The sequence below is a fragment of the Chroicocephalus ridibundus genome, chromosome 9 (genome assembly GCF_963924245.1).
Source record: "Chroicocephalus ridibundus chromosome 9, bChrRid1.1, whole genome shotgun sequence".
Taxonomy (NCBI): domain Eukaryota; kingdom Metazoa; phylum Chordata; class Aves; order Charadriiformes; family Laridae; genus Chroicocephalus; species Chroicocephalus ridibundus.
The window spans coordinates 48796556-48808874 of record NC_086292.1 but is presented as its reverse complement, the minus strand read 5'-3'; the positions used below and the strand labels follow the sequence as shown (position 1 = coordinate 48808874).

Here is a 12319-nt window from a genome sequence, read left to right as displayed (position 1 = left end):
TGAAGCTGGCGAGGAGGTGAGCAGCAGGGAGGAACTGGGGGGACTCGTGCTGCGACCACCTCGAGCCTTAACCAGGTTTCAGGTCAAACTTGTATTTCCCTCTTCTGAAATTTTTGAACCCCTTCAAAGCTTGTGCTGAAAGAGGCTATTACATTGCTTTCCTTTAAGGAATTAATAATAATAATAATAATAAAATAAACCTCCCCCCCCAAATGCATTTTGTTCGCTGTAAAAATTCACGTCCCTTTCCTCAAGCTGCCCTCGAGCACATTGAGCAAATCCAGGGAGCTCTGCCGGGGCGGGCTGGGTGATGCTGCCGGGGCACCGTCCCCACCTGGAGTCCATCAGCTATTTTCTTTCTCCCACCCTCTCTGCATTAACACAACTTCCACCCCCGGGGTAGGGCCAGTGAAGCATGAACCTGTGCAAGTGATACCCCCTGTTCAGTCCCCGGGGGAGCCTGGGGGGCTCGAGCATGGGAGATGGAGGCAGCGCAGACGATGGAGGCCGGACCCTTCTCCTGGCTGTCCCCCCGCTTTTCCACACAGCACAGAGCAAAGCAGGTTTGAAAAGCTTTTTTTTTTTTCCTTTTTTTTTTTTTTTTCCCTTCCTCCTTTGCAAATAATTTTGTGCCCAGAGTTACTTTTACCGTTGCATATTTTCCCCTCCAGGAGGTTCAGCAGTGTATTAATCAAGCTTTCCTCTGATGTTGTGATTTTTATGGACTGCCAACTGCACGCAGCCAGTTTGGCATCTTCTCTGACAAACCAAGGTTTTAATGGCTTTACCATTTGTATTTAGGGCTTAGCTGCATGTGTCGCTTCAGTAGAATTAAACTGGAAAAAAGAAAAAAAAAAAAAACCCAAACAGAATTCCTGCTGCACAGCAACTGCCTCCAGACAGGGAAGAATTGCTGCAGATGGGCAAATGGAGGGAGCAGAAACCGGCAGCTGTGAATAGCTCCGCTGTGGGGCAGGAGATAAGATAATATTCATAATAGTTAGTTCGGAATAGTTACTTAAGAGGGTTTTTAATTCTGCAATGGTAAATTTCCAAGGGAAAAGAATCTGTTTTGATCAGGGAGGTATTTAATTTCCTCCTTTAGTTTGGGAGGGGGTAAAGTGCTTGGGATGCGAGGGCTTTCCCAGGACCGCTCTGGGGTGATGCGCTGGAGATGCACAGGGGTCCAGCCAACCCTGGACACTCGACCCTTCCTTATAGGGAAGGGAAAAAAACCCCAAATATGACTTTTTTTTGTGTATGTATGGAAGAGATGTGAGCAGGATCCAAGCTGGGGTACCTGGGAACTCGTCTAGACAGCGTACGCCACGGGTCAGGCGGGGAATTCGGACCACAGTTACTCAGCAGGAGCTCTGCCCCAGGGGATTCATCCCAATAATTCATTGTCCAGGCAGAATGGATGTTTGTTCATTCAAAGTCAGAAATAAACAGGGAGAGGCTAAATAAATAGAAAAAAAATAACGCTATCTAAGTAAACAAAGAAATTCCTCGGTAGCAAACACTTCTTTTACGGTTAGCAGTCTGGAAATAGGGCATTGGGAAAGCTGCTTGAATCATGAAGTCACTCCGGCAGCGCCAGGCACCTGGGGAACCTCAGACCTGGCGTCCAGCTGGGAGAGGGGTGACCTTAAATATATGGGGGACCCCATCCCCACAGCTGCTTCCTCACACCCCCCCCCTCCCCCGGGCAGGCTGCGGCTCTCCCAGCTCCCTGCCATCTCCATCGGATCCTGGGGCTCCGGCGACCCTTTCAGAGGGGTTTTAGCACACTTCAGAAAGCGGCTGTCAAAGCGTAAAGTCATCTGTTTGGAGGTGGATGTTTATAGCTGGGCGGCGATTGCCAAGACATTAAGAAACACCCGACAAGGAACGCCTCAGCTATTGGATTTTTGTCTATATTTTCAAAAAAATGTTGTTGGCCAGGGCTTTGCTGCCTCCCTCAGCCCAGCGCCCCTGAGCCCTGATGAGCCCTGGTCCCGCTACAAAAGCGTTTGGCCCCAGCAGGAGCTTGGTGGCATGGAAGGAGAGGAGAGAAGCGTTTTGGCGAGGGCTAATAAATACAGCTTACGCTAATTGAGTGCTGGGAGCTAAGGGCCAAAGTTCTTCCAAACACGGCGGGGGTGCCAAGTCTCTGCTTTACAGAGGTTAAATTACTTTCCTCTTTAAAAAAAAAAAAAAAATCCAATGGATCTCTGCGGCACTGCTTTGCTGGACGGGTTTCTCCTGGGTCGGTGTGTATTTTATCCCCTGATGTTGCTTCTGGAGCTGGGTGTCGCTCATGGCTGCCTCCTTCCTCCAGACAACGGGGTGGCTGGGGGTCTGTCCCACCGGGGAGGGCGACCGCAGGTGGAAGGGCCCTGCAGCTGCCGCGGGACGCTGAGAGCAGGAACCCCAAACTTCGCTGGCAAGGAGGAAGGTGTTGAATATCGATCTTTTAGCATAACTCAGGATTTTCCTGCTCCCATAGGCAACACCCCTGTGGGTGCCCTGGGTCCTGGCTCAACATCTTCCCTCCTTTCCCAGGCTCAGGTCTCCCTCCGCTCCCCCGGAGCAGGCCGTGCTCAGGGTGATCCCAGCTGGGACATTGCTCTTGTCCTTGGGGTTCGGGAGAACCAGAGGCACAGAAATACCCCTGAAGCATCCCAAAGCGGGACACCTCCAGATCGCTGCCGCCGGGTGCTGTGATGGCAGGGCAGGGGGGGCTCTCACCTTCCTTGCTTTGTGCTCTGTAAAGATGTAACGTGTCCTGGGTTCGCACAAAGCTGATGATCTCCAGCAGAGGCCGGCTTTCTGTTTACATCAGCTTTTGTTTTGGACAACCGAGTCTCCAGAGCCCTGAGCTCAGCGGGGCTGTGTGACGGCCAGGCATGACGGCACCACGTGCTCTGCTGGCCCGCGCTCGCCCTCGGCAGATGGCTCTGAGCTGCTCCCCGTCACCCAAGGGTGACAAATCTGCTTCCACCTGACTATGCCCACCCAGGGGTCTGAGCACGTCGAGCCGCTGGTGGTGCGGCTTCATTTTCCCTTTTCCCTTCCTGCCAGGCCAGAGCTGCTTGCGGGTGTCATCCTGACCCCAGACCCAGGTGCTGAGCAGCGTTTGGTGCTCCTGAGCTGGGGGATATGTGTAACCTGAGCATCCAACCTGCACCCATCCTTCCCCCGAAACTCCGGGAGAAGCACCCCTGGGAGCACTGGGTGCATCCCAGACCCATCACCCCGGGGCAGGTTTTATTATATGCCTGCACGACACCGTCAGCCCTTCCTCCGTTTATATTAGTGAATTAGGGATTTTGTTTTCATTCCTGGCCTCTGTTTACATTCCTTGTATCCTAGCTTAATTCTTCCAAAACTCCAGAAGCAACAGCATCCAATACATGACACCCTCCCAAAGGTCAGGCACAAGGAGGCATCTGCTGCAGGGAAAGGCTGAATTTTGGAAAAAATGACCACACGTGGGAAAACCTGCAGTGAATTGCTGGGATGACTTCAAAACGTCGGGGAGGAAGGTCAGGCAGCTGGCGAGTCGGTAGCACAAGCTCACGTAGGGTTCGTTTTTCGGCTCTGGAGGTGTCGGGGCAAGAGCTTGAGCTGGGACGTGGATGCATGGCTGGAAGTTAAAGTTACTCATAGTTTTTTGTCTTGCAAGCACAAAGGCTTGCCTGGTTCCGCCGAGCAGTTTGGGGTCATCCTCACGCAAGCTGCAAGGGCAAGGTCAGTGCAATATTCTCCTTATCCAGATTTTATAAGAAGCGCATCCAAGGATCTCAATTTGGGGAAGACACGAGATCTTCCCTTTGGGAACAGCTCAGGAATGGCTTGTGTAATTCTCTGACCAGATCTGTAGCCAGATGAACTTGCTGCCTGGGCTGAAACCGTCCCTGCCTGCTCTCTCCTTGCTTTTTTCCCACTTGCACTGGCACTTGCAGAAAAAGCTGATGGTCGGGAAGGTAAAAACTTTGCCCAGGACTCGGGTGCAGAGTTCAGCTCCGAGGTTGAAGCGAGGGGGTGGTTTAAGCCCAGCGGTGTTTGGCCGCAGAGCACGGATGATCTCTAATGTGCACAAGCCTTAGTTTGCACCTTGATGCTTTTCTTGGAACCTGTCAGGCTCGCAGAGAAAATATGAGGTTCTTTTGGTCACAACCTTCTGGCATCTGAGCCGCGAGCAGGAACTTTTCTCAGGAGCCAGACTTTTTCAGGGTCGGAAGCTGAAGGTTATCCTTCCCCATCAAAAGCTGTTGCTTTGCTCTGTTTTCAGGATGCAATCATTTTGTTTCTTGCTTTTCCCACCAATTTATTCCTGGAGGGGTTGATGCCACTCTCATCGCGTTGGTTTTGCAGCACGGTGGGACGTTCTTGGGGGCGGAACCTGCGAAGCGCAGCATCCTGGCTCTGAGCATCCCCTGCTCCGGACAGCAAAACCCAGCACAAAGAAAACCATCCCAAGGGCTCGCTGAGAGCCAGGCAGAGCTCACAGCAAATCTTTTCCTACCGCCTTTCCAAGCGCCTGCGCGGGGACCGGCTGTTTGTTTGCAGCAACACCGATCTCTGTTGGAGATGTCGGCCCTGCGAGGAAGCGGCGCTGCCGGCTGCTCCGCGTCCCCAGCGATGCTCACGCCTGAAACCGCTCCCCTCGCTGCTGCTTACCTTGCGGTCAGCAGCTGGGAGATGGGGTGGGGGGGACAAAAAAAGAATTAAAAAAAAAAAAAAAAAAAACCACTCCTTCAGCTGCCTGAGTTTGTGTTTCGCCCCGTGGCAGCACGTGTGGGTCTCCCCGGCTGCTCCTGGCTCCGCGCCGCTGCAAGCAGAGAGTTTTTTGGAAAGTGCTGCGCGGGCTGGATGAAACAGCACAGAAATTGGAGGGGGATCCAAAAACGAAGTGGGAAGGCAGCCCTTAATATGCACCCAGCTTTTTTTTTTTTTTTCTTTTTACAGGATTAATATCATATGATGAATACATGAAAATTATCTTCTCTGGGCTTTTTAGACATTAAGGAGCCCTGCTGCTGAGTTTTCTGCTGGATGTCATGGGATGTCCTCATAACAACTTTTTGCAAGGGGTTGAAATAGTATTATTTCCTTGGTTTTTTGCTTTCCCATCCATCGTTTCCCCTGACAGCTGTTTACATTTTGGAAGTATTACATCAATATTATCGCAGCACAGCGCTTCTCCTTTGAACTCTTGGCATTTCTTGCTCATGCAAAGAAGCTCGGTCCGGGGCGGGGGGGACGACCGATAACTCGGCAGAGGAGGGGTCTGCAGGGCAACGCGGCCACGCTGTATAGTTCAAACCAGTTTTGCAGAAGATCAGTCGAATAAGACCCTGGTCGGGTCCAATTTAGACTAACGAGAAACCCCCAGGGATCTGCAAGCTGCTTGCAGGTAAAGAGAGATGAATCAGGAGGGGTCCGATGGACATCGCTCAGGAACCCAAAGCGGCTCCCGGGGTTTCTCCTTTTGCTTTGCTGCAGGGAAACCTCTCACGGCCAGTCCTTTGGCTGGAGCGGAACAGCGGATCCCTGTAAATCCGGCTTTCCGTTGGTTTCCAGGTCGGGGAGTTTGAGGCAAGAGGCAGCTGCTTTTGTTTGGTTTTCCGTAGAGTTCTTTAACTTCTGAAATATTGTGCTTTAGACCCTGCTTGCTCTTATTAGGGAGGGAGGGAGAACACGAGGCCCAGGATCCTCTCTCTGGTATTATTTTCCCCGTCTTTCCTCCAAACCCCTTCAAGCCAGCTGGTTCCAGTGCTCTGCTTCCAAACAACCTCTTTGAAAACTGAATCAAGATGCAAATTTCAAGGTTATATAGGCCTTTTGTAATTTTTTTTTTTTTTTTTTTTTTTATGAAAAACTGGCTTGGCTTCCAAGTGCATGGGAGAGTTCAGTTCCCAGCGAGGGATTTCCCCTCATGTGCCCCATCGGCGGCCCCGGGCCGGCAGCAGGAGCAGCGAGGCTGCGACTCCCACTCGGAGCATCCACTTCTCAGGGATCCCTCCCTCTGTGCTCTCTCCGCTTACTCTGTCTTGAATCTCATCTGCGCTTCCTGCCCAAGCTTTTTAGTATTCCCTTTTATTCCCTAAAAACTCCTTTTTAACCTTCACCAAGCCAGAAATGCATTTTGTTCTTTTCAGCTGTTGCCGTCCCCTGAAATTCTGCTTTTTCCTCCAGAGTTATACAGGGGGAAAACCAGCTGGGAGACGCAGTTAAGACCTGAAAATGTCTGTCAGGCAGCGTTTTGCTGGTGGAAGGAGCACTGTACAAACAAGCTCAAGAGCATCCGTGTCTCTGCGCCGTTTTGGATCCTACAGCTGCTTTGATCTCCGTCCCAGACATGTGTCCTCTCCTGCCTGCAGACCCCAAACGTATATTTTCAGGAGGGAAGAGGGGAGAATGAAAAGAAACTGGATCTCCCAGACACTCTGTTTCATCCAAGAGTGTCTCCAGCGGAGCTTATGTCCCTCCTGCAGACCCCAAACTGTCTGACAGACACTCAGTAGGCAGAGACACGGGTGTTTCGAACCATCTCAAAAGGTCTTTGCTCTCGGCTGGTTGGGAAGGGAGACAAAAACCCCGTCCAAGACCTTTGCTTTCTCCTCTGCTTTGAGGTGAGGATGCTGGCACCACGGCGGTGGCCGCAGCGGGCAGACCCCTCTGGCTTTGCTTTTCTCCTGGCTGCGAGGACGGTCTCGTGGAGCTCAATCGCTGCAGGCAGCAACCACATGTGGAGATGCCCCTGTTGGCAAACAGGGCGTGGGCTGGAGGGCAGGTAGGGATGGACTTCCAGGGTCACATCAACTGTCCGAAAGCAAACCAAAGACTGGATTTATCTTTTCCACTTGGAAAAGGGGAAGCGAGTCGGTGGCGTGTCCTACCTCCCCAGCGGAGCTGCCCCAGCTTGAGCTGCGTGGTCTGGCCCATGGCTGCTTGGGGTTGCGTCCCAGCCCCAAAGCGTCGCCGCCATTGGAGCTGAGCTCCTGCTGGAGCTGCCTCCTGGGCACCTCCTCCAAAGGGTGTCCCCAGCCTGGGGAGGAAGAGGGTGGAGGAAGAAGACCCCACCCTGGGGATGCTGCTATGCTTTGGGTGTTTTGGGCTACATAGCCCAGCCCAGAGGTGACAGGGCCCTAAATGACAGTGCTGCCTGGTGCAGGAGCATTGGAGATACTGGTCCAAGAGCTGTGTACACCCCATCATGCCCAAGGACAACCCTGAGAGAGGGGAAGAAAGCGCTCATTAGCGGTTCTCCTCCTGCTCCTTCGCTGTTTGCTTCCCAGCTGGGCTCTCCTGGGTGCCCATGCCAGCGCTGATGTGCCTGGGTAGGTGCTGGGGACGCTAAATGGTGTGACCGGGTGCCCCAGCACTGGCTGGTGCCCTGTGGCATCGCAGCAGCCTCCTGCGTGCTGTGGGCACCAGCCCCACTCTCCACCACCCCGGGGCTGGCATCTCTGCAGGGGTGGCAGCTGAGCAGAGGTGGTGGTACCCAGCTGGAGGTGGCAGCTGAACAGACATAACACCCAAGCTTAGGTGACGTCTGAGATGAGGTAGTGCCCAAGCAGAGGTGGCACTTGCATAGAAGTGGCACCCAGGGGGAGGTGGCAAGCAAATAGAGGTGGCACCTGAGTGGACCTGCCACCACAGCAGCCACGGCCAGAGATGGCACCCCACAACCATCAGTGACACCGTGCAGACCTTCCGTCCCCAAGCCCCCATCAGGGAGGGGTGTCCCCAGGGGACCCCAGCAGGGTGGCAGGGAGAAGACCAGCGTTCTGCCGTGGGGTTGTTGTTCCCAGCCATCACAGCCCCGCTGGGAAGCCGATCCCTAAAGGGTGCCGCCGCCGTGCGAAGGCTGTCCCCTCTCCCGTCCTGCTGTACCTCCTACAAGTTTCTCTCGTCCCTCCCACTCCCTCCCAATGTTCGCCTTCTGTCAGGGAGCCGGGAAAGGCTGGGGATAAGGAAAGGGCTCTGCGAGCGAGGCTACCAGTCTGGCTGGCTGCCTCCCGCGGATGCTCGGGGCCGGGGAGCGGGGCAGCCGGCGCTCCCATGGACCTCCCCAGCGGGATGCTCCTCGCCTGCTCCCTCTGCCTCCTGCCCGGTAAGCGCCCGCTCCCCCTCCTGCGCCCACCCCAATTCCCCAGGCGAGAGGAAAGGAACCGGGAATAACTTTTGCTTATCTGGGAAAGGTGCTGAAGAAAGCCCAGGGTTAATAAGGCTGCCGGAAAAGTCTTCCAGGGAGCAGGAGGGAGGGAGCGAGGCCGGCGCCTCCGAGGCAGGCGAAGGGGAGTTGAAAGGGATGGAGATCTGTGATGGGCTCCCAGGAACGAGCGGGCAGCGCGGCGAGCTCCCGGCCCCCTTCCTCGGCTGGGCTGCACTTGGGGCGGGATTAGTTAGTGCTTTACTGTAGCACCAGATGGCGGGGAAGGAAAAAAAAGCCCTCCCAAAATAAAGTCAGGCCCTTTTACCTAGAGTTAACTTTTGTGACCCACAGGTGGTTTGTCCCGTTGCACCGCAGGGGGCTGCGCAAAACAAAATTGCTTGGGGTTAAATAAGTTAGAAGAGGTTTTAGGGAAGCGTTTGGTTTCAGGAGGCGAGCCTGCAGCTTCCCCCGTACGGCTCAGTGCCTGCGGGACGAGCCCAGCCGGGGACTGGCGCGGCAGGGGGGGGGTTATGCCTCTTGCTGGCCCCTGGCCGGCGCGCTTGGGCTCGCTTCTCGCAGGAGGAGACTCCCCGGCAGCGGTCGTTTTTGCGGCAGTTACATCTGGCATCCTCCCGCACGCAGCCCAGGCTCGGAGCAGCCAGGCTGGGACCGCTCCGTGCTGTAAATGGGGGAAAAAAGGGCTTTTCCTTGCTACCAGAAGCGCTGCCACCGGCTCACGCCTCCCCGCCAGCCGGCAGCGCTTCTCCCACTGCAAACGTTTCTAAGCATTGCGATAGAAAAGCACGCTGGGGTTTCAGTTTGTTGGGGGGGTTTTGTTTGTTTTTGGTTGTTTTTTTTTTTTAACTTCTTTTATGTTTTGTTTTTTTCCCCTTTCTAATTGCACTGTTGCTCGATCCTTTAAAGCCAGCCGCAGCGGAGCTGCCTTTCTTTGCTTAATAGGGAACATGTGTCCGCTCCCTGCATGGCGGCGGGGCGCGGGGCTGCCTGCGTGGAGCTGCCGTGGCCCATCGCGCCGGCACCGGGACGGCGGCCGCGGCCCCGGCCCTGCCTACGTGGGCGACCGAGCCCGGGGGGCCATCTGCCCTCGTGGAGCTATGTCGGGTATTGCAGAGCGTAGCTGGGGGATGTGGCAAATCGGCAACTCCGCCTCGGGCTGAACAGAAATCCTCCACCCGGGTGTCCCTGCCCACGGGTGCCCCTGCCCACGGGGGTTTCTGTGCCTCAGTGTCCCTGCCCACGGGGGTTTCTGTCCCTGGGTGTCCCTGCCCATGGGGGTTTCTTTCCATGGGTGTCCCTGCCCATGGGTGTCCCTGCCCACGGGGGTTTCTGTGCCTTGGTGTCCCTGCCCATGGGTGTCCCTGCCCACGGGGGTTTCTGTGCCTTGGTGTCCCTGCCCATGGGTGTCCCTGCCCACGGGGGTTTCTGTGCCTTGGTGTCCCTGCCCACCAGGGTTTCTGCCCACGGGTGTCCCTCCCCATGAGTGTCCCTGCACATGGGGGTTTCTTTCCATGGGTGTCCCTGCCCACGGGTGTCTCTGTGCCTCAGTGTCCCTGCCCATGGGTGTCCCTGCCCATGGGTGTCCCTGCCCACGGGCGTTTCTGTGCCTTGGTGTCCCTGCCCACCAGGGTTTCTGCCCACGGGTGTCCCTCCCCATGAGTGTCCCTGCACATGGGGGTTTCTTTCCATGGGTGTCCCTGCCCATGGGTGTCCCTGCCTACCGGTTTTCCCTGACCATGGGTGTCCCTGCCCATGGGTGTTTCTTTCCATGGGTGTCCCTGCCCACGGGGGTTTCTGCCCATGGGTGTCCCTGCCCACGAGTGTCTCTGCCCACGGATGATGTCCCTGCCCACAGGGGTTTCCGCCCACGGGGGTTTCTGCCCATGAGGGTTCCTGCCCACGGGGGTTTCTGTCTGCGCCTGGAAGGGGCCAGCGATGGCAGCGCTGCTGCAGCAAACATGAGCCGTGTGCCAGCGGGAAGGGTTAATGCTCCCAGCGCTCCATGGTTGTCTCGGGACTGGGGTGCATTGTGGCTACTGGTCGATACATTTTGCTGAGGACTGATGCTGGCGGTTCGCCATCCGGACCAAAAGCAAGTTTGTGCCATGTGTGGGACGCGCAGGGCCCTGGGCTGAGCTGAGGATGCCGGGTTGGGATGTGCATCCTTGGGAACCGTCCCTTCGCCGTGTGGGCAGCGCTGGCTGTCCTGGTACGTGCCCTCAGGTGCTTTGCCTGAGGGAAATCCCCCTCCTGGCTTTCTCCAGCGGCCCCGGGGCAACCTCCTGCACTCGGCCTCTGTCCCCGCTCTTGCATCGTCCCACGGGTTGGGAGTCCCCGGAGGCACCGTGGCACCTCTGGCGCTTCCTTGGCTATTACTTGCCACCAGCAATAGAGCCATGGAGGAGGCAGGCAATGCCCATGCCTGGCAGCAAGTCCCCTTCCAGCTGTCACCTTGCAGGGCCAGGGACGCCAGCACCATGCCTCTGGGCACAGCCCATCCTGGGGACAACCCAAGGTGTCCCTAAACTTCGGATCAGGCCAGCTCCTCTTCCCCAAGGCTTTGGTGCAAGCAGGTCTGGGCCAAAAAGGGGAGAGCACAGGCAAGGGCTGCTGGCCCACGGCTTGTTGAAATAAATGCTTTCAGTAGCCACGGATTGTAGGGTGCTCGTTGACACTGTGTGCTGGCAGGGAATCTGCGACTTCCAGAAGGATCCGGGGAGGATGTGCTGAGATGCAATATTTTCCCTTGTGTCAGACCATGCATCTCTTTTCCTTCACTGGATTGGTTTTCCAGAGAAGGCAGTCAGCTCCTTCCCTCTCTAAAGGGGCACCAAATGGTAAAACTTGCTCCATGGGGCATCTTTGAGATTGTCCAGGTGGGTTCCCAAGGGACCCTCCAATCCAATCCGATGGTGGGTACTTAATTTTGGGTGGCTGCACAGCCCCAGCAGTGGGGCTGAGGGACCCCACCTCCCCACCTACCAGTTGTCCATCCACAGGCCAAGGCTTGGTCAGGGCAGATCTATTCAACAACCCCCCCTGAGGTTCATGGGGCCCTGAGAAGCCAACAATCCCCATACCCCCCCCAAGCTGATCACTTTCCTGGCATCTCCATGGGAAAGGGGCAATCAGAGACCTGCCACTATTTATTCTTGATGCCGTTTGCGTTATGGCTAACGAATGAACTGCAAAAGAAGAACCAACACATTCCTTGGGGCTGCAAAATGTGGCCATCAAACGGCTCCTCCCCGGCTTTTGGGGGGCCAGAATGCTGGAATTATGGAAGCACAAGGTACTTGTGTAGCTAACGCCCCGGGGCTGTTTGTCAGAGATTTTGTGGGTAACCAGGAATGTTACAAGACACGAGCCGGCGATGACTGATCCTCTGTTCATCCTCAGTATTCCCTGGCTCCCCATCCACTGCAGCAGCAGCCACCAAACCCCGGGTTGTTTCCTAATAGCTGATGACAAACGCTGGCTTTGAGATAGCGACCTGAAGAGGAATTTGGTGCTTTCAACATCTCATTTGGCAAAGAGCGCTTGGTGGGAGTTAAAGCTAGAAGGAAGCGCAAGGACACGTAGCCCACCCTGCTCCTTCTCGGGGCCTGCTAGCTTTTGCCCAAATGCCCTATATCAAGCTTAAAAGTTTTCTAGGTAAGGTAAATATTTCAATCCTAGGAAAAGAAAAAGTAATGTGCATGGCAGATGGCTTGCAGAGGAGCATCCGATGGCACTGAAGCCCAGAACCCAGCGCTGGGTGGCCAGTGGCATCCCCAGGGATGCTGAGGATGCAGGGGTTGCAGTGACGATGGTCCATGGACCCGCTGCCCCGTCGCACAGGTCACCTCTCCTGCATGGGCTCCTGTGACGAGAGAGGAAGAGGGAGTGAGAACAGCAAGGCGAGTTTCAAAATGCCAGACCAAGCTGCTTGACCCCGGGACGCTCCAGGTTTTTGGCAGATGTGAGCTTTCCCCTGGCCACGCGCTCCGGGGCTCCTCCAGCGAGCAGCTCGCTCGTCCCTGCAAGAGAGCAGGAGCCCATCGCGGCGCATGCTCTTCTCATGTCCCATCCGTACCCTTTTCCTCAGGTCACCTGCAGTGCCCCCAAATCCCATATCTCCTCCTGTGCTGCCCCTGGGGACCCGCAGCAGCCCAG

At 55.7% G+C, this 12319-nt stretch overlaps 2 protein-coding genes across 2 annotated transcripts in view; both read left to right on the top strand.

The window, feature by feature from the left end:
* CLN6 (CLN6 transmembrane ER protein) overlaps positions 1-12319 on the top strand; it is a 157897-nt gene that overhangs the window by 74202 nt on the left and 71376 nt on the right. The gene's annotated exons all lie outside the window — the stretch shown is intronic.
* Positions 7960-12319, top strand: part of ITGA11 (integrin subunit alpha 11) — a 51881-nt gene continuing 47521 nt past the window's right edge. Inside the window, exon 1 of the mRNA XM_063346076.1 lies at positions 7960-8104. Coding sequence (XP_063202146.1) covers positions 8053-8104 — 52 coding nt within the window. The 5' untranslated portion in view covers positions 7960-8052. The remainder of the gene's footprint in view (positions 8105-12319) is intronic.